The sequence below is a fragment of the Curcuma longa genome, chromosome 14 (assembly GCF_044706935.1).
Source record: "Curcuma longa cultivar G26 ecotype Majalengka, Jawa Barat chromosome 14, ITB_CL_G26_1.1, whole genome shotgun sequence".
NCBI lineage: Eukaryota > Viridiplantae > Streptophyta > Magnoliopsida > Zingiberales > Zingiberaceae > Curcuma > Curcuma longa.
The window spans coordinates 7,171,328-7,198,786 of NC_133874.1; the positions used below are offsets into that span (position 1 = coordinate 7,171,328).

Below are 27,459 nucleotides of genomic sequence, written 5' to 3' on the forward strand. Positions count from 1 at the left end.
TGCATTGCAAAAAAGGATTTCAGGTGTTAATATATTAAGTTTTGCCACATACAATGGAAGTGTTGGATCAACTTTATTTGTAGACTAAGCTTAATGAGCACAACATGTTCCAGAAGCATTCAAGCATATCTGCATCAAGCACTGTATGCCTACAATGCAGATTGAAATATCATCTCCGCCAGTTCCTGCGATAGATAGACGATGATAGTCGAACAATTAACCGCAAAATTCCTCATGGGCAAGACTAGCAATGGTCTCTACAAACAAACATACCTGTTTCGCTGAGGGAACCGACGGTTCGCCCCATTCCATGCTCTTCTTTTCCAGTGTTTCGAAATCAGCTTTCCCAGCCTGTTCAATTACAATGCTCCATAACTCCAAACCAAACAGCAAAAAGAACAATGTAGTGTAGTGTGTTGTACCTCAATTAGAACACCAATCTCGGTGTCAAAGCTTTGGTAGCGTTTTCGGACAAGCTCAGCAAGGGAACCATCCTAGAAGAAGAATGTCTCATGATACTCCAAGCCATAGAATCTATCTCAAGCATAGAAAATTCAAATATCACCTCGATCAGTTTCGCAACATTTCGGAGACCTCGAGCTAGTGTGTCCATTCCAGATATGTGGGCGATGAACAAATCCTCAACGTCAGTGCTCTCCCTCCGCCTAAATCCAAGTGAAAAAACAACACAAAACATGATGATTCTATTGCTTGCTGTTCGCAGCATTGCCTTAATATTTCGCTAGAAGCGAAAAAAGCACTATTTGTGTCGTAGGATCAATCAGAGGAACAAAAAGGAATGAAAGAACCAACAGTTTTGCATCAAAGTTGAATCCACCGGGTGCGAGCCCTCCCTGTAAAAAAACAGCAATGATGAATCAAAGTTAGTGGAAAGCAAGGAAATAATCCCAAAGAATTATAACTAACAAGAATTGGCTGAAGTTACATTTCGAACGACACTCAGCATAACAAGGGTTGCCTCGGCAATATCTGTGAGGAACTGATCAGTGTCCCAACCTGAAAGAGAGACAGTTCAATTATCAAACATATGATGTTCAGGTATCTTTAACAATGGAGAAATAATGAGCACTATTTTTTAGCTTAAGTGTCGCATGCACCGACCTGGGGATCGCCGGTATTTGCATCTATATTTCCAAGTAGTCCGTTTATCCTTGCAGTTTCGAGCTCATGATGACAGCTGAAAAATATGCGATATTATAAGAAAACAAGTACCAAAATGTTTCCAACCAAAATTTGGCACACTTCACAGAAGGGCTTACCTATGACCGGATAAAGTAGCATGGTTACATTCAATGTTCAACTTGAATTCTCCTGCACCAAAGTTATTGTAGATAAGAGAACTGCAAATCAATCGACTGAAAAGGAATGTCGTTATGAATCCAAACTGCACAAAATCACTTAGATACCAATTCCAAGGAAAGTATGGTATATAATGAATGCTGAAATGCAAATAGCATGGTTTTGAAACCCCTTTTATGTCGATCATTCCACCTGCCAACCGGCATGCGAAACAAGCTCAGAACTAGCCTTTTGTGACAGAGCTTAGCCTTTTCCCTGAGCGACCACAAGAGCCAAACTTCCAATCATGGCCCAGCTTTTGCAAGCGACCACGAGGATTAGGTTTCCGCAAGCTCAAGGGCTAGGGTTCAACTATTTTGCAATGACACTTTCATGATGGGACAAAAATGTAAGATGCAACAAGGAATCTTCTTCTACATCCATGATTCCTTCCTATTCTCCCATTTCCCTCCTCCAAATCTTCTTACTTTCCTCCTCAAATTCTTTCTCCTTTGCGCCTCTCGCATTGTGTATCGGCACGCCTATATTATTTCGGCTGAGGATATACACCTTGGTTTGTAACTATATTTCAGACCTTGGAAAATAAAATCATGTATAGCCTTTTCTCCTTCAAAATAATATCGAAGATACTTGCCATATTATTTCTTCTAAATCTAGTATTTTGAGAGATGGTAAATCTGAAAATTATGAGCAATAATTCTTTTCAAGAAAATAAAAAACATCTTGTTATCGACTTTCAGAAAAAACTACTATGCCCTTGTATTAAAGAGGAGGGGAAGCAACTACCACTAAGGCCATATTTCTGAAGGAAAGCAAAGGTTGTTGCAGCATCCCAGTCATATCTGATACAGAGAAGTTCAGATTAAAACATGCACAATCAACGAACGTAATCAGATACGATACGATTGTGAGTTGCAATACATACTGGTGTTTTGTAGGTTCTTGCGGCTTAGGTTCCAAAAGTAGATTTCCTGAGAAATGACAAAATTATCGCAACAATTCTCAACTTAAGTGTCAGATAATGCTCTGGCGAATGGATCAATCAAAGCAATAAAAATATCTATGTCCAGAAGCATGCAAACAATAAGGTTGATATTTAATTCTTAATTTTGGATAATAGCCAAAGAAAAAGAAAAGTTTCCATTAGGAATCAAAACGATAAAAGAAGATTTCTGATTTGTTTGAATGACATTGAATTATATATATATAGATGGAAAGAGCAAACATTACCCTTGAAGCCAAGTTTCTTTTTGTAATCAACAGCAGCCTGGAGAAAGTTTGCCTACAAAAATTAAAACTTAGCCTTTAGATAAGGAAACAACAAGATGAACATAGAATCATGTAATGCAATTTGCATGCTTTAGAAACATGTAAGATAAACATAGTTTATCGACCAGAATAAATATGAAAATAAAACCATTAGAAGAAAAAAATTTGCCAGACTTATCGTACTCTGTAATATGAAAGTACTAATTCATACCATGTGATCAAGTTCTCTTTGCATATCAGTGTTAAGAAGGGATTGATAGCCTTCACGCCCACCCCAAAAAAGATAGTTTTCTCCTCCCAAGTATTGAGTTACCTGCGAGAGTATCAAATAGATATAACAAAATTGCGTTTGGTGAGAAAAGACGAGTATCTAATACTATTACCTCCATAGCCTTCTTGACTTGAGCTGCTGCATAAGCGTAAACTGCAACCTCTGAGCTGTGAATCCAAACATTAAACTTGTTAACAAACACAAAAATTCTTTAATTATAGTTCCTATTAAGCAATAAGTTTACCTAGTAGCAGCTCCGTGCATGTAACGTGGATGTAGGAAAAGTTGTGCTGTACCCCACAATGGTTTGATACTTGTCCCTTCCTATAAAGAAAATTTGTTCAATAAGGATAAAGTGGCAACATTGCTAGGGTTTTACTTCCATGTATGTAAGCAACCAAAGGAGATCAAAACAAAATAAATCCATCTGAAAGGCGTTGCTTGTGTTTTATGGTAAAGTACAAAAGCAAATTCAGAGTATAACACCTGAAGTTCCTTAGCAAGAGCTACTACTTCATCCAAGTTTGCATTTGTTTCCTGATAAGAAGAAACTGAACATTTTCAAATAAACAAGATCAAAAGAAAGTACTAGATATTAATAATGATAATTATTTCTTCACCATGCAGAGGTAAGCATAGCTTGATTCTTGCAGATTGTATAACTACTAAGGCATTCGATGCCAACCATTGAAAAAGAAATAGTGAATACCTCAAGTGTTTTACCATCAGGGGCTATATCTCTATCATGGAAGCACCACCTATCAACTCCAAGCTTGTTCATAAACTCAAAGTGTGCTCGCACTGCATTGTACATAGACACCGATTAGACTCTCACAAGTCACTTAGCACCAACAAACCTACTGCATTGCATGCTTTTTTACTTCTTCTTTTGGCCATAGTCAGTGAATTTGTGCCATCCTCCCACGGCCATGATTTTGTTGGGGCACCAAAAGGATCGGCACCAGTACCACGAAACGTGTGCCAAAAGGCAACGCTAAATCGCATCCAGTCCTACATTACAACTAGGAGCCTCAGGATAGTAATAAGCTGCTAAAGTTTCCACAACAAAAACAAAAAGGCATCTCACAGATACATGCTTCAACTATGACCGAACAAGAGCAACAAAAAACTGATCCTCAAATGGAGCAACACAAACCTTCATATTCTTGCCGAGTATCTCTTCGTCGGCATTATACCACTTATAAGAAAGTGGGTTTTTGCTGGTTGGACCCTAGCATGAAGGAAAAACACAGAACAAAAAACACCCCCAAAAAATCTAAGTTAAACAACCTAATCAACAAGGTATGTCCTCTGGTGTATTTGATTAAACAGCCAAATGGTTTTTTTTATTACTTCGTATTTGATCTTTGAGATTCCTGGGAAGAACTCTCCTTCCCAGCCATCTGAAGAACCGCCATCGCATGCAGCCTCAAGATTTGCCGGACATGTTTCCAGAGTCTCTGCAATCTGCAATTAAAACCTATTCACACTTCAACAAGTCCACATTTGTGTTTCATCAAAAAAAAGAAAAGTATACAAGTACTCACAACAGTTGACAGTACCAAAGCCACAAAGAGCAAAGCAGAAGTCCCCTTAATCTTCATACTGCAAACCCTAAACACACAAAAAAACAATTATATTTTTTATCAACTGTGAGATTTGCTAAGAATACATGTCTCCATTGTTAACCTAGGATTCAAAATCCCTCTTTCTATAGCAGTATTCCAGACCAAAACTAAACACTGAATAGCTTCCTCCCTGAATAGAGACCACTAGATTAAGATCGGAGCAAGAACTCCAACATCAGACTGATCTAAAGGGCAACAAACTAAAAAAGTAATGGCGAAAAACTACCAGTAGCAACAAAATCAAAACAAAAACTACTCAGAAAAAAGGTGAGATTACTTACCGGAACTAAATCAAGCTCTGCTCTTCTCCAGTTCCAGAGATCTTACGAGCAACAAAAGTGGTTTTAGGCTCAGCATTGTTCTATAGGAGAAGAAGAAGCGGTTTGTGAGGGATCTCATCCACTTGTGCTATGAAATTCTATATATATGCACAAATTTATTCGGAAATAATGACCGTTCGATGGGAAATCTAACGGTGATGGAGTGAATGGTAAAGTGAAGTAGTACTGCGTAGTATTTACCGGATTCACAATTTGGCTTTTTTGGATTAGGATAGATTTCGTCGACGGCGAATCCTCAAATTTAAGGCAACACGGATCTATCGTGACGTGCATATTTAATAAATAAATAAATAAATAACTTAAATAATGTATGATAGTGGAAAATTTAATACATAGAAATTTTAAATATGCGTTTCTCGAATAATTAAAAATATCTGTCACATCAATAACAAACAGGGAGTTCGGAATTAACGATAAAATTTTTTCAAAATTACGACGACGTCGATTTATAATAATGGCGACTAGCAGTTTTACAATCGTCTATCAAAAATAATATTTTTATTATATTATTTATGATTGAATTAAATAATATTATATTATATTTTACTTTTTAATTATATAATTATTTAATAATCATATAATTAATATTATACATGATCACTAAGTGTCTCATATAACTAATCTCATAATCATTTATTTAGACATAAATCAGGAAATCAAAATAAATTCCATGTGAGAGGGTATGATTACACAATTTACTATGATAATTTTATAAATTAAAAAAGTGCCCTAAATTATATGAATTGTCAAAAAAAATTATTATAAAATTTTAGGAGGAAGATTTTATCTCAAAAATATCTTGTATTCTAGCATTATTGTATATACTATAATTTATTTGAGATAATAGATGACTTTTAATATTGTATCAACTAAGGTTAAATCATAAATCTTAAATTCTTAATGTTAAATTTTAAATTTTAAATATTATTATATTAACATATTTTTTATTATTTTAATAAACGTATTTAAAATCTATCAAAATTATTTTAATTTAATTACAATTATTTTAAAAGAATTATAAAAGTTACTATGACTGTAAGAGCCATAGGGAAATAAAGAGTATAAAATATCTGATGGGGCTTTTACTTTAAAAAAATATTTATTAGGTGTTTTTTTATAAGATACGATCTTTTTTATTTTTGTCCAGACTATTTAAATGGTCTTTTTTTTTTAATTTTCTGCCCTTTTATTTTTTAAAAAATAAAAATTCAATAAAAATTAGTATAATAAATAATTTTTTAGAAATTAAATGTATTTTAATTAAAAAATAAAAATAAAAATAGAGTATAAAATCCACTCTTCCTTCTTCTCGGGTGGCTATAATAAAACGATCAATGGCGTTCGCCGCCTTCTCTCTCTCTTCCCTCCGTCCTCGACCTATCGCCGCCGCCGGAGCTCGACCAAATGCCAGAAACTCTAGGAGAACTTCTCGCCCCAACCCTAACCTCAAGTACCGGAAGCCCACCGGCACGCCTCCCTCCTACCGCTCCGCTGGCGGCGCTGGGGAAGCTACCACTTACACTCGCCTCCCTCCCAAGGACGATTTCTCCGGGGGCCCTTCCGTCTCTGGGATCCCCTCGGTCGGGGAGATCAGGTTGCGCGAATCTCCGGTTCCAGCCTTGGACTCCGCTAAGAAGCAGCATTCTGACCGCAATCGCCGTGGAAGGCAAGAGAAGGACAGAGGTTCCAGCTTTGTGGAAGACATCGACGACGAAGAAGAAGAAAAAGAAGGGCAAGAGCTTGAGGAGTTTGGGGGGTTCGATTCCAATCCCGATTCCTTCTTCGATCCATCCCTCGGTCCGCCCCAATTAGTTTCGGGAGAGTTGAAGGGTCAACGGGAAAAGAATCGCGCGTGGAATTCGACTTCCAATTCAAACAGGAACGTCTATGGTCCGGGTATTACGGAAGAGGCTGAAGATGAAGATTTTTTGGATTTTGAGTCGCCGGATGATGAGGTGATTTTGGCATATGAATCCAGTCCTCCCGAAATTGAGGCATCGGGTTTGGAGTTGGACTCGCAAGCCGATGGAGAAATGCATGGTTTTTTTGAGGGGGAAGAGGAGTTTGGAGAGGAGGAAGCGAAGGAGAAGGGGATTCCTGCGATTATGAGGTGCTTTGATCGGGCAAAAATATATGTTAAGGCCGGTGATGGAGGGAATGGAGTTGTGGCATTCCGGCGTGAGAAATTCGTCCCTCTTGGTGGTCCATCTGGAGGAGACGGGGGGAAGGGAGGAGACGTGTATGTGGAGGTTGATGGCTCAATGAATTCCTTGTTGCCATTTCGTAAAAATGTGCACTTCAGGGCTGGGAGAGGTGGGCATGGGAAGGGAAGCAAGCAGGCTGGAGCAAAGGGGGAGGATGTTGCCGTGAAGGTGGCACCTGGAACGGTGATCAGAGAAGCCTTCAAAGGCGGCATGCAAGGTGAGGTTTTGCTCGAGCTAATGCGTCCTGGGCAGCGGGCACTTCTGTTGCCTGGGGGTAGGGGTGGGAGAGGTAATGCATCATTCAAATCAGGGACTAATAAAGTACCCAAGATTGCTGAAAATGGAGAAGAGGGTGCTGAAATGTAAGTGCCTACTTTTCCTCTCATGTTTTATAAAGTTTTTTGTTGGACTTCAATAAACTATGTTGCTCCATCTCTGAATAAGAAACAAATTTCAGTGATAGACTCTCAAATAAGTCGATCTAGCATTTTTCAGCTGTGGGTTGGATAAAATCTTGAATAGACTGCAAGTTAAATTCTGTGCAGCTTCTAGTTCTTTTGTTTGGAAAAATACAACTTACTTAAGTCAGTTCCAACATATCTTGGCCTATTCATGAGATGGCTAATTAGGTATTGCAAGTGTTATTCATAGTATTCAGTATTCCTTTGTTATGGTCAAATACTTATAGATGTGATATTTGTCTTTATTTGTGAAAAAATTTGGAAGGGTCTTAATTTTTGGTAGGAATTAGATCGTCATGATGATGCTTAGGAATTAGGGTGTACTTTCTTTCACTATGATTGATCGTCTTGAAGTAACATGGTTAAATAAAGAGACAGCATTCTGTTTTGACGATTAGATTTAGATGTGAGGTAAATATCAACGTGAATGGTTCTATTATAATATCATTACTTGTATTAAATAAAAGATGATCTATCTACTATAGCTGCACTCCATCATAGAATATTGTATAAATCAATTCTGACTTACAATCTAATTGTTTTCGGATGTGCTTAAACAAATCACTCGGTGTCATTGACTTATACCAGGAATCACAGTCATGTGGGTATTAGATGAGACTTACCGCTCCACTAAGATCACTAAAATTACTTGGACAAAACTGTGATGGACTCAAATAACTGATAAATACCACTGATCTAATTGTCAAATTAGGTTTTCATCTAGTCTGTTTTATGGCCATCAAGACTTGTGATATAACATATATTATTGAGAAAGAAAAGTCTTTCCATTTCATGTATTAGATGAATGACTTGACTTGGCAAATCAAATGAATAGTTCTGATGAAGCTAAGAAAAATTGAACAATGATAATACATGATCTCCATTATAAAGTTATGTTCTAAAATAAATAGGTTGATATAACTGTCTGAACCAGATGAAAAAACTTAAAAACTGATTGTGTCAAACTACTTGTATCACAACTCCTTGCTTGGTTATGGGCTATCTATCATGTGAATAAGCTTCCACTCTTGAAGAATCTATGTGAGGCAATAAACTGCTAGAGCAGATTAGATTTTCTTTTTTAAAAACGTAGGTTAGGCATCTTCCTTTAGAAACCAGTTTAATCAAGTTAGTTTCCTCCTTTGTGTGATTTTTTTTGTTCCACTGAGATTCTTAAATTGGTTAGGTAACAAAATATCCTTCAGGTGGTTGGATCTGGAACTAAAGCTGGTAGCTGATGTTGGAATTGTGGGTGCTCCAAATGCTGGAAAAAGCACACTTTTAAGTGCTATAAGTGCTGCTCAGCCAACAATTGCTAATTATCCCTTCACAACTTTGCTTCCAAATTTGGGAGTGGTTTCATTAGATTTTGATGCCACCATGATTGTCGCTGATCTACCTGGTTTGCTTGAAGGTGCTCACAGGGGCTTTGGCTTAGGCCATGAATTCCTAAGACACACTGAAAGGTGTTCTGTCCTGGTAAGAATTCAAAGTTTAGCCACCCAGTTACTGTCACATGAACTTGGAGATGAATTCTATTTAGGGGGTTTTGTAACTTGCATATTGTTTGGTCATTCATTCTTTTTTGCTTTCTGCAAGATAAGTTAAGCATTCAATATCCTTCACTGCATGATCTACAATTTTATCACATTGAAGCATCAGTGAATATGTGAAATTTCCATGTAATGCAATATTGACATGTATAATGTGTTTTACTCTACCCTTTAATCCATTTCTAGAAAAGTGATGGCCATATATTTATATTCTCAATATTTCATTTTTTGCTGGGAAAAGTTTGTTATGCTGTCAGACAGTTTTTCTGACTCCCCTTTGTGCATAACTACTGAAGATTGAATAGATCTCTTTTAGTCTTTTCAATCTTGTGTCTCTTATGATTCCTTTCCCTTAAGTCAGTCCCTTAAGTTTCAGTTATGCAGTATGATTCAGTATGGTGCACTGAACCTTTTCATTTTCAGTAAACAAAGGGTGTCCAAATGTGTTAATAGGGTGATTCCTTGTAAGGTTTTGACTTTTTGGATATGTCTCAGTAGTTAATTCTTAGATGCTCTTTGTGATAGTTGAGTTGGTAGCTGGTTAGTTATTTGTACTTCAATTAAGATTCCTTTTGTTAATCATCCCATAGTCCTCCATTATGCTCTTTGTGATAGTTGAGTTTCTGATTGTTTCTTTTTTTCTCCATTGTTGTAAAAGTTTGTACGAATTTAATTTGTAGTTTCACTGACCAATTTAACATATCAACTGTTGCTTCTAGAAGTATATGTATAATCTACTTTTATGAGTACCTAAGAAAGTTCTTTGTTTTCTGGATCCTCAGGTGCATGTTGTTGATGGTTCAGGGCAGCAGCCTGTGTATGAATTTGAGGCAGTTAGATTGGAACTGGAATTATTTAGCCCAGAACTTGCTGATAAGCCATACATTGTCGTGTATAATAAAATGGATCTTCCAGAAGCATATGAGAGATGGAGCACATTCAAGGAACACCTACAAGCTCATGGAATCCAACCTTTATCTATGAGTGCAATGAATAGGCAAGGGACACAAGATGTTGTCAATGATGCCTATGGTCTCCTACAGAAAGAAAGGAAACGAAAGGAGGAACTTGAAGGTAATTATTTTACCACAGTTTTTCTTTCTAGTTCATACTTTGGCATTGTGTGGTGCTGTGCATTTTTTAAGTTGTATGTTAATTAGACATGCATCATTTAGAAAGTTCACACCTGCATTGCCTTGTTTCTTCAATAATAAGCCTTTCCCTAACTTACATGTTTCTATGTGCATATTGATTTTTCATTTCCAATGCGAGACTTTTCTTCATCACAAAATTACTTGCACTGAGTGATGCAATAATGATTTAGGTAGTCATTAGGATAATGCATAGTTTCTTGTAGTAATGCTAATAATGTATAACTACATAATGTGTAATGGTCCTATTATGTCCAGAGCAGATGAGTTCATCGGCCAAGTGTTTCTATTTCATGTTGTTGTTTTTGTCCTTCAGCCACCTGATGCTGTTATTAAGCCTTCAGTTTTGTAGATTTTTATTTGCAACGTGAAGCTCACTTTTATATTGTCTACCTTTTTGTTGCAACTTGATGCTGCAGAATGGACTGGTCCGTTGAATCTAAATCATGTTGCGGATACAATACAAAAGGAAAGAAGCTCTTCCATGAACGACTTCCAAATTCTTCATGATAGCAGCTCCAATACATGGCATGTTGAAGGAGCTGGATTAAGACGTTTTGTTCAAATGACAAATTGGCAGTATGTCTTCTTCTTGGACTCATTATTATCTTATGGTATATCAAAATTATCTTCTGGTTGTATGAAGTATTCGTACTTAACATTACAGTAGCTCTAGGTTGTTTTCAGCCTCCTCCCTATGAATAGAGGGGCTCTGTTTGACCAAAGAAACATTCAAAAATTTCCTGAACTGGTAAGTTTCATATAAAAATCTTGTTAACTAGGCAGGATTGCAGATTGCAAGAAAATTCAAACAGCATCAACAAGTTTCATAATTCATTGTGCATGATAAGCAAAAGTCCACTTTCCTATGTTTGGGCATAAATATTTATATCCTTTTGAAACAACAGAAAATTAGACAAATGATGAACGGTCTTTAGATGCAAATTAGCAAAATGCTAAACGAGATGAGATAAAAGCACACTTCAAGAATTTTTTAAGAGGACACAATAAATAATGCAAACACGTCTCAAAAAGAAAATCAGCCATTGCATTGCATTGTCGAAACTGTCGAAACTGACTATGAATTCCTTAGTAAGGTTTATGATACTGCTTATTTGTATAGACATTCTTAGTGGGCCATGGGGCATCATCAAGGTTTTCATATCAGCCTGGGGAATATAGTGTCATGTATTTGATGCCACCTTACGTTCTGTGGAAGAATGCTTCGCATTGAGATTTTTTATTTTTTATTTATTTTTGGATGGGGAGGTTAAATGAATTATATAAATAATAGATCACACTGTTGGATATCTGACAAGTTTCAACATGATGGGGGCAGATATTCTGAATCTTTGAGAAGATTCCGGCACGTTTTGGAGGCATGTGGTGTTTACAAATCTTTACTCAAACAAGGTGTCAAAGAAGGCGACACCGTTATTGTGTCTGAGGTATGGTTTTAAATCCTTCCAGTCATTTTACTTTTACTTTGGTAATGGTGATGCGTCCAAAACTCATCAAGTAGTAAAATCTCAACAACAAAAAAAATCCTTTCAATTTGAACTTGATTACATGCTTCATGGAGTTGTGTAATTTCATTAATTGATTTAACCTAATATTTCTTCAATTTTTGTTGGTGATCTGTTTTTTGCTACAAATTTGCCCCTTTCAAAGATGGAGATGGTATGGCATAATGAGGCCGAGAAGAATAATCTGCCAGGCACGAGAAAACATGCGACTGGTTCTGTAAAATGGCCACTTTGTTAGGGGAGTATGCAATATGGTATGCTGAAGATTCAATTTCTAATTAAATCACCAAATTGTTCTTTATTACAAAACTTATTCATTGTTTGAATCTTTGATTGATAGGCTTTCTATAAATTCAGTTTGGTTTCTAAGAAATGCTTGATTGGTTACACATACTTTATAATTGGACTTCTTCGATGGAATCTAAATCTAAGGAACCCAAATTTTGTTGTTTATTTTCTGTTTCCTCATGACTTATCTTTGTAGAATCCATACAGTTTGTATTAAGTATTCTAGATAAATAATATCTCCCAATTTCATTATCAGTTTGCATTTCGCTCACTTTGAGAGATGTAATCTGGTCATGTTCTAGATATTATTCTTGGGTAATCGCCTGAATATGGCTCCTGTAGTTCCCAAATGCCCAGTTAAGGTCCCCAAGTTTGCAAATGCCATGACAGTATTTTAAGACAAATTTATCTGTCAGCAGAAATCCTTCCACCACAGCCCTAAACCCTAAAACCCTAAATCACGGCCGAGATGCCATTTCCACCTCAGTCCTTGTAAGTAAGATGACATTGTGAAAGCCAAGAAAGCCTTAATGACAAACTAGAGCTTGTATTAGCAATCTGAGGGGGAATTGCCAGTGTAAAATGGTCTTGATTATCACTAATGGAGATTGTACATAGTACATAACTACGAAGTGGAGGGAGGTGCTGCACTGTGAATAAAAATGAATGTCTTGGCTTGCCAAGATTTTTGATGGGGTCTGGGTCTGAGCGGTTATTGATTCTATGCTCAAGGGAGGACATGCACTATGCGCATGTCTGACCCAATTCAGATCTTGAGAATCTGACTTGAAGTGTGATCAAGACCCAATACAGGATGATTAATTATGGAGAAATTTATGACAAAGATTAATGCATGATAAAGTGTAAACTAGAAATGTTTCGCAAGCAACAAGAAGAACAATATAATGAAAATATGATATTGATAGCGATTACAACCCGGTTGTCTATTTTACTTTTTAATTAGTTTACTAAATTTTCTTTGCCAAATTTAGGATATAATGCAAGATATGTTCCTTCTCCAAAGGACCACATTCGTAGTACGAAAGAAGGATTGTATATTCGAACCTTGGCTTTAGTTGAAGTGGGTGTTTCCTATTAAGGAAAATAAATAAATAAAGTGCAAGAAAGATTTCTCCAGCTACACTTTTCCTTTGATTTCTTTGGAGGAAATAAGAGGAAGGAAAAAATTAGAGAAATCTTTCTTCAGTTTTTTTTCCTATTTTGTGTCTATCTGATTTAAGTGTAAACACTCATTTTCACATGCAATGGAGCTCAAATTCAACATTAAACTAGTTAAAATTATTTTTTTCTTTGTAAATCTATTTTTGATTAATATTTTTAATAAATAAAGTTTAAAAATTTAAGTTGTTTTTTTTTAAAAAATTCCTAGCTATTTCCTTCCTTTATTTCTGAGGCTAAGAGATCTTTATACTCTTAACAAAGGAATACTTGAGAAAAAAAAGGAAAAATGAGTCTGCTGCTTTTCATGCTTAAAAAAAGATGCAGCCTAATGCTTCATCATCATTCACAAAAAACAAAAGAGAATACAATTGCAAGAGGAAAAAATATTAGATTTTATACAAAGATCATAACTATGCAAACCTTGATTTGGCCAAATTGATTAGAAGTTTATCTGGACCTAAATTCTTGGTGCATATTTCTCACATAAATCTTCCCCTTTCATTTAAACTTTTAGACATGGTTAAAGGAAGATTTTATATGTGGTATGACAAAACATACTTATGATTGAAGGATCGAAGTTAATATAGGATCGTTTAGAAACAATATGATGGATGTATAGAGGTCTATATGAGCCAGCTCAGAATGAATTAGTTTGATCTTGCTGGCTACAGTGTGCCAACTTACGAATAAGCAAAAATTGGTGAAATTAGCTACATTCATCCTCAATGTATGGCAGTAAATTTCTGCATCTCATCATCTATTTCATGAATAATGTCACAGAGTTGCTCTTGCTATTGGAATGGACTGCAGATTTAGTTTGAATGCAATTTGCTTGAATGTTGAAATCAAACTACCATGGAAGAAGCTGACCAAAGAGCAACATCACATTTGGTGTATGACAACACCAAAATGTTATCTGAATAATGTTTGTGTAAATAGAAAGAAAACTCGTGTATACCAACCATTTGCTCCCATCTAAGCTTATCTTCCTTTCGTTTTTGTCTTCTTAGGGTTCTTTCTGATTTAATACTGTCACCTTATATGTTCAGTTAATGTGTATGCCTAGTGTGACCCCATACTAGCTTTAGTTTAGGTACCGGATATGCACACTAAGATTCACATCCATCCAATGTCTACGATCCATTTGCAACAAACACAATAGCTGGAAAACTTGTCTCTTTATCTTACATCTTATAAATACTTGGATTTATACAATTCTCAACTGTTTCAGTGAAGGTGTATGTATCAGAAGAACATTGGCAGATTCAAAAAAGATAGTCGATCACCATCATCTAATTTTCTAACTACTTTCTTTTTGTTTTTGGACTAAAGTATATGTAGATGAGCCTTATCTCATGAACACTACTGAGGTTAACCTGGCAATCATGAGTAGGCTGGAGCAAAGTTCAAATCATAGTTTTCTCGTGTGCTTCTATTAGGTCTACCTCTTATGATTAGACTAGAATAACATGGATAAAAGGTAGACAATGTATATTTCTAATTTAGAATTGGTTCATCTTCGCAGCCCACTTCTTATTTCTTTTTTGGCTTTGTGTTGTATGTTATAGTGTCACCTGAAAGATAAGTGCTCGAAGCTATTTGTTTAAGAGTTCTTGTCCTTTGAGAATACTCCTTGTGGCAGCTGAAGATAAGCCCCCTCAGCTGAGCTCGTCACTTGGGGTTCTTAGTGTGACAGGTAACATTTCATCAAGCACAATCCCTAACTAGTGCTTCTTACACTTCGATATCGACATGATAAGCCACATATCTGTATTTTTATACGCCGTAGATAGATTTTGGCTATACGGCAGGATCGCCACTACGTGGAAACTGATATACGGGCTCAAGGTGTCGCCTTTGATGGCTGCAAAATTTCGTCGGAGAAGAAGGGAAAGAAATCTTACGACTACGATATCGGTTAATTATGAGAATAGTTGGTATAATGTTCATAGCAAATTTTAATTTAAGCTGAAACAAACTATTCTTCTATTGTATTTTTGAGAAATTGATCGAACTTAATTAGCATGGAGATTGATCCTTCCATCAAATATAAATCAAAGTTAATTGCTTTTAGACTTTGAGTTCTTTAGTGTTGTTGATGTTTGAGGTGGATCTATTGAAACTGTTCCTTTGTTGAAGCTTTTTGACTACTTCAATTGCAAAAGTAATACTGCTTCTGCACAATCTTATAAAATCAAAAGAAAAAGTAGTACTAATAATAATATTAATCTTTATTATTATTTTTATTTATTTATTGCTTTATCTTGACAAGTGGCAAGGCTCTGTTCCTTCTTTCACAACTAGTGCACTTCTTATGAATAGCATTCATTGTGTCATTATTCAAACAATGATTCTTGGACCCATTAAGAATGAACCACTTCATGGTTTGAGCCCGAAATTAGACATCTAACTCGATCGATAAACCATCGTATGTGTCGTAAACAACTCGATCCCCCCACTAGTCATTGTATGTCGATCCCTATAAATAGGGACCCCAAGAAGCTAAGTAGATGCATCCCAAACTAAGTCGACTCTTTGAAGAAGAGAGAAGCTCTTAGTGGATCAAAGATGTGGGTCATCACCATCGAAAATCCTCTTCTTACATCGGCAGGCCTTCTAGGTGATGCACCTCCTCCTTCTTCTTCTTCCTCGATCGATCATAGAACTAGATTGGATAATGTCATTTTGAATCTCTTCATGTAGGCAATTTCCTCTCCGCAATGGTGGTGTTGGCCCCTATGCCAACCTTCTATAGGATCATAAAGAAGAAGTCGACCGAATCTTTCCAATCGATGCCGTATGTGGTCGGGTTATTCAGCGCGACGATGTGGGTCTACTATGGCCTCCTCACTTCAGATGTGCTGCTCCTCACCATCAACATTGCTGTTTGCTTCATCCAAGTCATCTACCTCTTCATCTTCCTTCTTTATGCTCCAACAAAGCCAAGGGTAACTAGACTGAACAATTGTTGCTCATGGCTCATGAACAGCTCGGTTTCGTTCGGCTAACGGTTTCTCGTTTCGTATTCAATTCAGATATATACGACGAAGCTGATAGTATTGATCAATGTGGGGGTCTTCGGTTGCCTAATTCTCATAAGCAACCTCTTCATCAAGGAGAGCAAAAGAGCTCGTATCACCGGAGGAATATGTGCTTCGTTCGCAGTCAGTGTCTTCGGGGCCCCTCTCAGTATCATCGTAAGCAACTGATCAATCCTTTTGTATAATTTAAATGTTCAAGTTCCACCCGATTAATCTTAATCTTAGAGGTAGACGATCTTCTACCACATGAATACCCATCTCATTCATTGAAACTCAACACTATTGTTATTCCTTAACTTGGTCTCACCCTTTGTTCAGAGGCATGTAATAAGAACCAAAAGTGTGGAGTTCATGCCATTCTCGCTGTCATTCTTCCTCACACTCTCCGCGATCGCATGGCTAAGCTACGGGGTCCTTCTCGGGGACCCATTCGTCGCGGTATGTATCGACCGAGCTGGCCTAAACCGATGAAAATTCTGAATACTAACTCTCCTCGTGTCGCGGCAGGTGCCAAATGTGTTTGGGTTCCTGTTGGGGATCACCCAAATCATCGTATACTTGATCTACATGAACCACAAGCAGGATGATAGCAATGCAAAGATAGGGAGCCAAGAGCTCCCCGAGAAGAAGAGCAACTCGGAAGGCGAGGCCTGTGAGCGTGCACAAATGGCCGAAGTGTAGGACCGAGAAAAGAAGAAGGTTCAAATGTCACTCAACGACGATGATCATGAACTCTCAATAATTTAACTTTAATTTATGAATCGAGTAGCTACGTGTTGTTCTAATAACAGGCAATCTGTTGTTGCCTGATAGATAGATTGGGGGGAGTATATAGGATGAATGCTATTTTATTTTATGTGTTGTGGTGTTATTGTATCCATGTGGTTATCGATCGATCGAGTTTAACTTTGATCATGGTGCAATTGGTTCGTACTAATGGTTATTGACATAAAAATAAGAGCTCCTTTTCTTATCGTCTCTTTTAAAAATTATCAAAATTAACAGTTCGTCTAAAATTTCCATACTTAAAGTACCTTTCTCAAAGCTGTTCTGTCTTCTAAATATTTAAGTGTCAATTTGGATGGATCGAATAAATTTAAATAAGGTAAAAGTTAGAGCTGTCGATATGAGTTGAGTATGTCGAATTGATCCATTCCATCAAATAATTTAGATGAATTAGATTAAAATTTTATCAACTGATTTTAAAGTAAATTTAGGTGGACCAACCTGCCTAGGCCTGTGATCTGTGAGGATCGGCTTGTGGCGGATTTTGGATTGACCCGCGAGATGAGAAAATTTTTTTAGAATTTAAAATGACCTGCAAAAATTTAAAATTAAAATAGAAAATTCAATTAACTGGTGAAGTTGACCCATATAAACCGCAATCCAAACTAAAAATTTTCATCTTTAACTCGTTTAAACTATAATTCAAATTTAAAATTTTTAATATTTTTATAATTTTTATTTTTTGATAGGTCCATGAGTTGACCCACCTAATTTGTAATGCATTTTGGATTGAGTTGGAGATTTCTCAACCCATCAAGTTGGTGAGCTAATCCGCCTTCACTTGTCATATGATGGATTGATTTACCCTGCCATGAGTTTGCCCGTTTAACAATTATAGTCGAAGTAAACATATTACAAAAAAAATAATGAATTTAAATCCGAACTCAATCTAAAAATTCTAAATCCGAATTTGGATAACCCAATTAACACGAATAACTCGACTAACCTGATTTAAAAAAACTTTTTTTTATTATTTTTTCAAATAATTCTTCATTTTTATCTTAATACTTTATCATTGTCATACTAACCTTCTATGTATATTATACGTAGAATATTTTAATTTTAAAATTTTAATTTAATTAAAAATATCTAAATCTTAAATTTAAATCAATCCAAGTAATTCGAACCCAATCTAATCCAATAACTCTCAATCCAAACTTAACTCGTATCCAAAAACTCTTAATTCTAATTCAATATTTTTCACATTAACTCAAATCGGATGGACAGATTAATTCATTTTTGACACCCTACTCTACTCTAGTTGATATATACAAAATATCTTTAAGATTATACCATTTTGATCCAAACTTGGTCAAAACAACTTCAAAGTGAAGCTAATATGGATGAATAAAAATTGAACAAAAATTTAATTAAATTAATTAAATTGATCAAATTTAAAAATTCAATTTAATTATTTCAGAATTTTAATTTTTTTTATAAAAAAATTAATTAATTCGGTTCAAGTTTTAAAATTTATTTATTAAACAGAATAAATTAAATTAATCAAAATAAAAAATAATTTATAAATTCTTAAATAAATAATTTATAAATCCTTAACTAATTGATAAATTTTTTATAATATTTAAAAAATTTAATTATTTCAGTTAATTTGATCGAAAATTAAATTAATTGATATTTTATCGATTCGGTTTTTATTTTTATTTAAAAATTTAATCGATTGTATTAGTTAAAAAAATTCAATTTAATTTAATTTTAATTAATTAAAATTTAATCAAATATTTAATCCTATCTCACAGCAATCATAGAAAATTATAGACGAGACAATATATTTTTTTAAAGCGATGTGTTATTTTGATGATAATAATAATAATATGAAGCATCTTTTTTATTTTCTGACATAGTTATTCGATGAGTTTTATAAAAATAAAATTTGGAATTATAAAGTATTGGTGCAATACATTGAGAAGCTAAAAAAAATTATAACAAAAATGAAGGGTGCCTTTAAAATTTTGACCCAAGCAATTTAACAACGAAATTAATTTTTAATTCGATAAAAATTAAATAAATCGAAAAATGGAAATAAATTTTATACAATATGCGGTCGAATCACCGTCCGCATAATTTATTAGCAAGACCACGACCGTCCATCCCTTTTCCGGGCGCGGGAGACACGAATTTTAAAATCCCTCCTCTTTTTTCCGTCCGGTCTTTTTCTCGCACCGACTAATCGACCCTATTTCCTACCCGTCCTAATAAATATGTCTACTCCTCTAGAATCGATCGAGGAGATGAGTAGATGGGCGGGTAAGCGATAGGTTGGTGGCGAAACTTATTTCAGGAAAACGAAAGGAAGCCCGCTAATCCGACCCGCCTCGCCCACTCCTGGTGGATTCGCTGCAAGCGTGCTTTCAGCTAAATCCGGTATCTATATGATCTCTACCGTTTATTATTAGTCGGGCGGTTTAGATTAATTCTGTAACATCCGTTTGGCGAAAATATCTGGAGGAGATCCTTCTAATTAATCGCGCGCGAGGGACAATGTCGTGGGCGCATAATAATAATCCCTTTAAATTTCCATTTATGGTCGCAAATTGCAATAAATGAAAAAAAAAATAGCCCTCGTGTTAGCCCTCCTCTATCTCTCTCTCTCGTTCTCTTTGTCTCGCCTTCTTCCTCTCAGTTGCTGCGGCTCTTCGTTCGATCTCGTTGAGTTCGATTCGATCTGATGGAGGCGGAGCAGCAGCGGCAGCGGAGGAAGGGGCAGAAGCGGAAGCTGGAGGAGGAGGGCAGCAGCGGCGCCGTCGCGGCCGACGCGTCTCCGTCCTCGATGGAGGTGGAGCCGGAGGAGATGGGCGAGGAGATCTGCTGCCATCGCTCGCATCAATCGCTCGCCTGCGAGGTCCAGACCCAGATTGAGGTCCTGGAGCGCGCCTTTTCGTGGCGCGTTGTAGATCGAGCCGATGCCAAGCGCGCTACCCACGTCCTCGCCGAGCTCGCTAAAAACGGTCTGCCCTAAGCTCTTATTCCCTCACAACTTAGGTGTTTCGCGTGTAGGGTTTGTATTTGTTGTCGGTGAGTTTATTTTGAGTGGCGGGCTGATGGATCTGGGTGTTGATTGGTTGTGCAGAGGATGTTGTGAACGCGATCGTTGAAGGAGGGGCCGTGCCGGCGCTCGTGAAGCATCTGCAAGAGCCTCCGCCTCTGCTGACGAGTTCGGGCGGAGGAGATCGCTTTTTTGAGCACGAGGTCGAGAAGGGGAGCGCGTTTGCTCTCGGTCTGCTCGCCGTCAAGGTATTGTAGTAGCTGCTTTTTAACTGATCCCCGAAATGTTTGTGATTTTCCTTACTCTAGTTACATAGAGACGGAATAAAGATTGATGTTTTTTTCTCTGTGCCTCTGGGTAAATTTGTTAATGTATTTCATATAAAAGAGAAGCAAGGAAGCTGCAGGAATAATGGAATTTTAACGAAGAGCGATTTCAAATGTTCCAGCATTCTTAATAATCGTTGAATACTATTTTTTTTTTTTTTTGTGGAGATTGGATTCCAAGTATTTTAGCAGTCTACTTAGTGTTATTCTATTTTATGATATTAGGTTTATTGGTTTCTTAGGAAGATCTTATGTAGATCTCCTGTGGTAAATTTATGCATTCCCTCCAGAGCTTGCCAATTAAGGACCTCAAGGTTGTTTGTGGATAAAGAGTCAAGCTCTGGCATCGACTCCATTACAAGAGAAATATGAGTTAGAAAATATTGAGCTAGAGAAATAGCAAGTTCTAGCATTTTTTTAAATAGAGAGTAAGGAAATAGGCACTGTAAAAAGAGAGATTTAGTAGCTGAGAGAAAAAATTCAACTAGACTCTTTAATTATTCAATTAGTAAATAAAATTTTGGATGTAAATGCTAAAGATACAACAAATTTGTGTCCCCATGTTTGTTGCATAAAGCCACAAAATTTAGTACAAATTCTCTTTCCCAATTCGTCCAAAATCATCTTTAAAGGAATGTTGCCTACCAGATGTTTCTTTGTGTCATTTTATACAGGGAGAAGTGCTATATATTACTTGGCTTGATTACAGTGATGATGTGTATATGTTGTGTTTGAACATTATTTATATTTAGTTGTGTTAATTTTGACTCTTTACATGATCTTCCTTAAGGTGTTCTTTATTATTTAACAGCCTGAACATCAGCAACTTATAGTTGATGCTGGTGCCTTGCCTCTGCTTGTAAATCTCTTAAAAAGGCATAAGAAAGGTTCCAACTGCCGAGCAGTTAATGGTGTTGTTAGGCGAGCAGCTGATGCAATTACTAATCTTGCTCATGAAAATAGCAATATCAAAACATACGTCAGGTTATTGCAAACAAAACTGGCCGTCAATTTTCAACATTTACCCTATAGGACTTTCTATTTATATTTGTCTTTGATGGCTTCCAGGTATGAAGGTGGGATTCCACCCCTTGTGCAACTGTTGGAATCTACAGATCTGAAGGTACAGAGAGCTGCTGCAGGTGCTTTGCGGACTTTGGCATTTAAGAATGACAGTAACAAAAATCAGGTAATTTATATATATATATATATTTTTGATGTTGAAATATCTTTTAAGTTATATAAACCTTTGTTTTGCTCTAAATCATTGTTGCAGATTGTGGAATGTAAGGCTCTTCCCACATTGATTCTCATGCTTCGCTCAGATGATCCTGCCATCCATTATGAAGCGGTAAGCTAATGCAGGGAAACATATATTGCTTATTAACTTCAACATATTGGCAAAGATTTGAATTCATTTCATGGAGTGCTTGTTTGAATTACTGAGTGGAGTGTCAGGTCATATGACATGTATTGGTCCTTGAGATAATATGCCATTTTGATACTTTAGATGTGTCTAGATGGACCTTGATGCTTCCTTATGCTGTCTCTTGAGGTTGTTGTGCCAATCTGCAGTGGAGAAGAAGTCTGTTATAGGAGTGACAAGGGAGTGAATGATAGGCTTCTTTTACCTGTCTCAGCTCATGGTAGATGGATGTGGATAATGCTAATTATAATTTAATTTTTAAGAGTTTTAGGTTTCTAGTTTGTTTTGGTAGATTTGTTTATTTAGTAGAATAAGAAAATTAGATAGTTTTTGATTTGGTGATTATCTAATTTAAAGTATAGAATGTTTATCCCAAGTTTGCTATAGTTCTGTAGGGTAGGATCTAATTTTTATTGTAATTTTTTTTTTCCATTTTTGTTTGAGTTGGAGTCTTTCACCCTCACTCCTTCATATAATCATATTCTTTATTATAAAATATTATTTTGAGAGTTTGATTTTGGTGTTGTATTAGTTGGTATTAGAGCTAGATTTTGATACAGTATTTAACACACTACTTTTCCATGTGCTCTGTTTCTGTTGTCAAGCCATCCCTTTCTTTTCTTGCTCATTGCATTTTGTGCGGGTCCTTGCATTCCATGATGGTCTTGTGCCAACCATCATTAGGAGCTTTGCTCCCATCTCCTTCAGGTACTGCCACTTGAGGATTTCATTGCTCCCTAAAGGCCGTTTTCTTTGCTAAGGCATTGTCTTGCCAGAAACTATCTGACAACATGCAACATCACCTTCTACACCTTTCACCACTTTCCCAGAGGTAGCTTTTGTTGCCTGCTACCAAGCTTGTTGCCAAGAACTTCTTTTTGTGGGTCTGATTTGACTGGGGACCATCTCTTGCCAACTGGAAGGGTTGCCTTCTGTAATTCCATCTCCACCAAGGCCTCAATCCTTCTTATGAACAATGAATAGAACAATATACAACCAGTGAATTCTGGCCCCTTGATAATTATCTGAGGGCTGCAGATAATTTTTATACTATCGCAGTTCCTTCTGAAGCTGTAATTTGTGTTGTTATCATCATATCTGTTGAGGCTTTCTAACAAGATATATGTGAAATCTCATATAAGGTGTGGGTATAAATTTTGGAGTTGAATGCAAAATGGTACTGTTGTAGGCTGTTGAGAATATTCCTTTTTTTGTATGAAACATATGAACCAGTATTATTTTTATCTTGTATTTTTCAGTAAATATGCACAATAAGTTGAAGATACTAGTGGTCACTATACTTGTTAAGATTATTACTATTTGATTCCTTTTGCTCACCTGACCAGATGATTTTTATGATATTTAGGTTGGCGTTATTGGAAATCTTGTTCATTCATCCCCTAACATAAAGAAAGAAGTCCTCACTGAAGGAGCATTGCAACCAGTGATTGGCTTATTAAGGTATTCTCATCATCACATAATTTGTTTTATCATGTATTAATGTTTTGTCTAAACCTCAATTTCTCATTCAAGTTTGCCTAAATTTCAAATTTCTTATCTTTTCACCCTTTTTTATTTGCTCCTCTTTAAACTGAAGTTTACTTTTAAAAGTAATTTCACTGGTCTCAAATTGGACATGATTAAATCTATCTGATTGTGCTGCTCAAAACTATAGAATATTGGCTTTCATTAATTTCAGGTAACTTGGTGCTTACTGGGCATCTTTGAGGCTTTGACCTGTTTGAATGTTGACCAATTTCTTAATTGATTTAAAATAATTTTTCATTTGTGCATTGACTTATTTTTTCTGCTAAGTTTTGAACCAGATCTCAGTCTTATTCTACACATGAAATGCTGAATTTCACTTAGGCAAGTTTTGAGGTTATTAGTCATTTGTCGCACACTACCTAAATCAAGCATTATTGCTTGCAGTTCATGCTGCACCGAGAGCCAAAGGGAAGCAGCATTGCTGTTGGGGCAGTTTGCTTCAGCTGATTCAGATTGCAAGGTACCTTCTCGCTCGCAATTTTTTCTTTGGTTTTCTATCCCAGTGGACAATGTTGTGATGCATTGGGTCAAGAATTCAATCCTTGTGAATGTTCTGCAACCTTTACTTTCTTGCAGGTGCACATTGTGCAAAGGGGTGCACTACGACCTCTAATTGAGATGCTGCAGTCATTAGATTTTCAGCTAAAGGAGATGTCTGCATTTGCTCTTGGAAGATTGGCACAGGTTTGTGAGATACTTCACCATTTAATCTCTTTACTTTTATTTGATAAGCACAACTCTTAGATTTGTATATTTTTTATATTCTTTGCTTTAATTATGTGCTTTGATTATCATTGATTTTCCATTAACTTGCTATCTTTATGTACATCAGTCTAAATTGCATTTAAATATCCCAGAATGTTACTTGATACTTAAGAGTGTTGTGCCACTTCTTCCATTGAAATTCTGATAGAGTATTTCCAAAGGGCCAATTAACAATTGTCTAGCATTCATGTTTTCATGATACTTTGGTATGGAGTTTTGAAGTTAAATTTTTGTTATTTATGTCATGCTCATTTTGTACTTTGATATAATCAACATTTTTGCATCTACTAAATGGAATATTGGAACTGATATTAAATTGTAATGATTAATTATCTTAAGGTGATGTCAATATTGTATCTTCTTACAGATATATGCCTTATGTTGTTTAATAATTAAACTTGGTCCATTTGTGTTATTTTTTCTTTCTATTTATATATCATGACTGAATTTGTTTCATGCCAATAAATAAACAGTCATGTTTGCTTAATCTGAAAGACCTTTGTTGAATGTAGGACTCGCACAACCAAGCTGGTATTGTTTTCAATGGTGGTTTGGTGCCTCTGCTAAAACTTCTCGACTCAAAAAATGGATCTCTGCAGCATAATGCTGCATTTGCTCTTTATGGAATTGCAGAGAATGAGGTGAATCAACATCTAATTTTTGTTCTGTGATTTGTCTGTTTTATTGTATTCATGCACTTATAGTCAAATTGAGCAGAATCTGATGGACTGACTTGCTGTCTCTTTTTCAGGATAATGTTGTTGATTTTGTCAAAGTAGGAGGCGTTCAGAGACTACAAGATGGTGAATTCATTGTCCAGGTGCGTTTGCTTTCCATTGTGCACAAGTTTTCTACTTTGTTTTGTTCAAAGTGGTCATAAGAGATGTAAACTGAGTTGCAGGCAACAAAAGATTGCATAGCAAAAACGTTGAAAAGATTGGAAGAGAAAATCAATGGCCGAGTGAGTGTCTATTTTGTTTATTTATTCGATCCTTTTATGTATTGGTGGACAATAATATCCACATTCCAAGTAATAGATTTAATCTATATTTGTTACCAACAGGAGTTGCTGTGTTTTTGTTCTTGCAGGTATTGAGGCATTTGCTATATTTGATGCGAGTTGGAGAGAAGGCTGTCCAAAGACGTGTAGCACTGGCTCTTGCTCACCTATGCCCACCTGAAGAACAAAGAAGAATTTTCATTGATAACAATGGTATTGGTTTTGTTCAAATATGAGTATATTCCTTTGATCAATACTGTTTTATTCTGTTTGTTCCCTTGTATTAACTTTTCCATGCATCAAAATTGTATTTTCTTACCAGGGATGGATATTCTTCTTGAGTTAGTAGGGTCTACTATTTTAAAACAGCAGCAGGATGGTTCACATGCTCTTTACAAAATGGCCAACAAAGCTAAGATGCTTTCTTCTGTGGATGCTGCTCCTCCTTCCCCTACCCCACAGGTTTGCTACAATGATCTATAATTTTTTTTTCTAACAGTTGTAGTGTAAATTTGTTTTTCCAAAATAGGGTAAAAAACAAACATAAATGATCTCCCTTGTGGCTTGCAAGGACATGGGGTGTGTCTATTCTCATTAATAATCACTTATGTTCATGAATCACCGAGCCACATTCCGTAGGTTCAAATCTTGTGTTGTATCAATTGATACATGTGAGATATATTGTTTACACACTGTTGAGAGAAGTGTAAGGTTAGGATGGGCTAGTTTTTCCAGTGGTGTCTAATATGGGACTATATGAATGATAGTGAGCTTGATATTGGTGACAAAGCTTGACAGTGGAGCAGATGTGATACAAAATTCAAACTAAAGATTATGCTAATTTTATGAAGTACATGTGATAATTTTTGCAACCTAATTTGAAACTTGTCAGTTATGATGCCTTTTATATTCTTGTAACTTTGGGGCATTTCCATTTATTATTACCTTATGTTTGTTGTATAATGCATTTTTTACCAACTAATCCTTTGTGTAGGTATATCTCGGCGAGCAATATGTGAACAATTCCACACTGTCAGATGTTACTTTTCTTGTTGAAGGTTGTGCAATACTCTTACTCATCTGATTTCTTTTACACTAACAAATTAAATGAATTTGAGTAAGCAATTAATTATTTTCTGTTCTTCTAGGCAAATGCTTCTTTGCACACCGGATCGCTTTGCTTGCTTCGTCAGATGCATTTCGAGCAATGTTTGATGGCGGATATAGGGTAATGATTAAGGAAGCTAGTGTATGGATTTTCATTTTCCTTCACAATTCAATGCTATTCTATTGGACACGGCATGAGTGAATTCTGAAAGTGTCTGAATTTCTAACAAATGTCTTGTAAATGTTTTTGTAGGAGAAGGATGCAAGAGACATCGAGATTCCCAACATAAGATGGGAGATTTTTGAACTAATGATGAGGTGAATCTTGTTCTTTCTGTTCTTTCTCTAAGTTTTGAGTTTTCTAATATTTTGCCCCTCGCTGTCTGCAGGTTCATATACACCGGAGCAGTCGAGGTCACAAACATGGTGGCACAAGACCTCCTAAGAGCTGCGGATCAGTATCTCCTGGAGGGCCTTAAACGCTCGTGCGAATATAGCATTGCACAGGTGAACAAAATTATTTTCCATCCTAAACTTGCTATCGCGTTCTTCCCGTGCTGAATGTTTCGAACCCATCATGCAGGATATTAACATCGACAACATCTCTAGCATGTACGAATTGTCGGAGGCATTCAACGCGATGTCGTTGAGGCAAACTTGCATCTTGTTTATTTTGGAGCATTTCGATAAGATAAGCATCATACCTGGGTACGTTCTATGAAGCATCTTGTGCATTTCTTGATCAATTTCGATAGCCTTAACAATTCTCGACCGGAAAACTGCAGGTATTGTCATCTCATCCAGCGAATCATCCCGGACATACGCAGCTACTTCGACAAAGCTTTGAAGCCGAATCCGAGCATCACTGAATCCTAACTATTCTTTCTGGAGGCTGTGTAGTAGGGTAACTTGTGCTGATAGGGACTGTACAGTTTGAGCCTATTTGCACCATTGTTTTTGTTCTTAGAGTGAGTGGGTTCGAGGGAAGAACATGCTCTCTGCTTCCTCTGTTTTTTGTTTAGTAGAAACGATTAAGATCGGGATCCCAGCTAATCATCTAATCTAATCTAAAGATGTGTTAACTTGCCTCTTATGAAATTCTTCTTTTATTCCTTTTTTTATTAGCAAAAAAGATGATGAAATCGATTCAACTCTTTTTAAGTTGCTTGTTTTACTTAATGATCTTTAAGTTAGTTATTGTGTTCATGTAGACCTATCAACTGGGGGTGCTTATGGATCGCGATCGAGCTTAATTATAAATA

General features: G+C 36.2%; 4 protein-coding genes across 9 annotated transcripts; 3 read left to right on the forward strand and 1 right to left on the reverse strand.

Annotated features, from left to right (window-relative positions):
• On the reverse strand, nt 1-4,876 carry LOC141845673 (xylose isomerase-like). Its single transcript, XM_074733726.1, has 21 exons — nt 4,770-4,876; nt 4,408-4,474; nt 4,214-4,327; nt 4,017-4,091; nt 3,742-3,871; nt 3,570-3,661; nt 3,347-3,397; nt 3,105-3,184; nt 2,973-3,027; nt 2,801-2,902; nt 2,551-2,602; nt 2,246-2,291; nt 2,107-2,162; nt 1,281-1,332; nt 1,119-1,198; nt 947-1,017; nt 814-854; nt 566-665; nt 423-494; nt 274-351; nt 1-185 (listed from the first exon to the last, which is right to left on the reverse strand). Exons 2-21 carry the CDS (start codon nt 4,462-4,464, stop codon nt 150-152), a joined length of 1,440 nt encoding a protein of 479 aa, XP_074589827.1. The 5' UTR covers nt 4,465-4,474; nt 4,770-4,876; the 3' UTR covers nt 1-149.
• A 1,287-nt stretch (nt 4,877-6,163) lies between these two features.
• Nucleotides 6,164-15,223, forward strand: LOC141844693 (GTP-binding protein OBGC, chloroplastic). 6 transcript variants are annotated; one of them, XR_012603172.1, is made up of 8 exons: nt 6,164-7,395; nt 8,700-8,973; nt 9,830-10,121; nt 10,618-10,777; nt 11,538-11,646; nt 11,870-11,978; nt 14,763-14,890; nt 14,984-15,223. XR_012603172.1 is itself a non-coding variant. In XM_074732692.1 (7 exons), exons 1-6 carry the CDS (start codon nt 6,164-6,166, stop codon nt 11,960-11,962), a joined length of 2,160 nt encoding a protein of 719 aa, XP_074588793.1. In that variant the 3' UTR covers nt 11,963-11,978; nt 14,527-14,756. The 6 variants fall into 6 exon arrangements, 2 of the variants coding, with proteins under 2 accessions (XP_074588793.1, XP_074588792.1); XR_012603173.1 differs by having other exon boundaries at nt 14,988-15,223; XR_012603174.1 differs by having other exon boundaries at nt 14,837-14,890.
• Nucleotides 15,224-15,762: 539 nt separating this feature from the next.
• LOC141844685 (bidirectional sugar transporter SWEET14-like) lies at nt 15,763-16,916 on the forward strand. The gene is made up of 5 exons (XM_074732685.1): nt 15,763-15,814; nt 15,898-16,142; nt 16,230-16,391; nt 16,554-16,673; nt 16,743-16,916. The coding sequence occupies exons 1-5, from the start codon at nt 15,763-15,765 to the stop codon at nt 16,914-16,916; spliced, it is 753 nt and encodes a 250-aa protein (XP_074588786.1).
• Nucleotides 16,917-19,599: 2,683 nt separating this feature from the next.
• On the forward strand, nt 19,600-27,274 carry LOC141845669 (ARM REPEAT PROTEIN INTERACTING WITH ABF2). The gene is made up of 19 exons (XM_074733722.1): nt 19,600-19,987; nt 20,110-20,273; nt 21,163-21,335; nt 21,420-21,540; nt 21,628-21,702; nt 23,144-23,238; nt 23,710-23,785; nt 23,902-24,009; nt 24,603-24,731; nt 24,842-24,910; nt 24,992-25,051; nt 25,180-25,303; nt 25,413-25,552; nt 26,085-26,148; nt 26,239-26,318; nt 26,451-26,515; nt 26,587-26,704; nt 26,781-26,905; nt 26,983-27,274. Exons 1-19 carry the CDS (start codon nt 19,708-19,710, stop codon nt 27,071-27,073), a joined length of 2,157 nt encoding a protein of 718 aa, XP_074589823.1. The 5' UTR covers nt 19,600-19,707; the 3' UTR covers nt 27,074-27,274.
• The last annotated feature ends 185 nt before the right edge of the window (nt 27,275-27,459 follow it).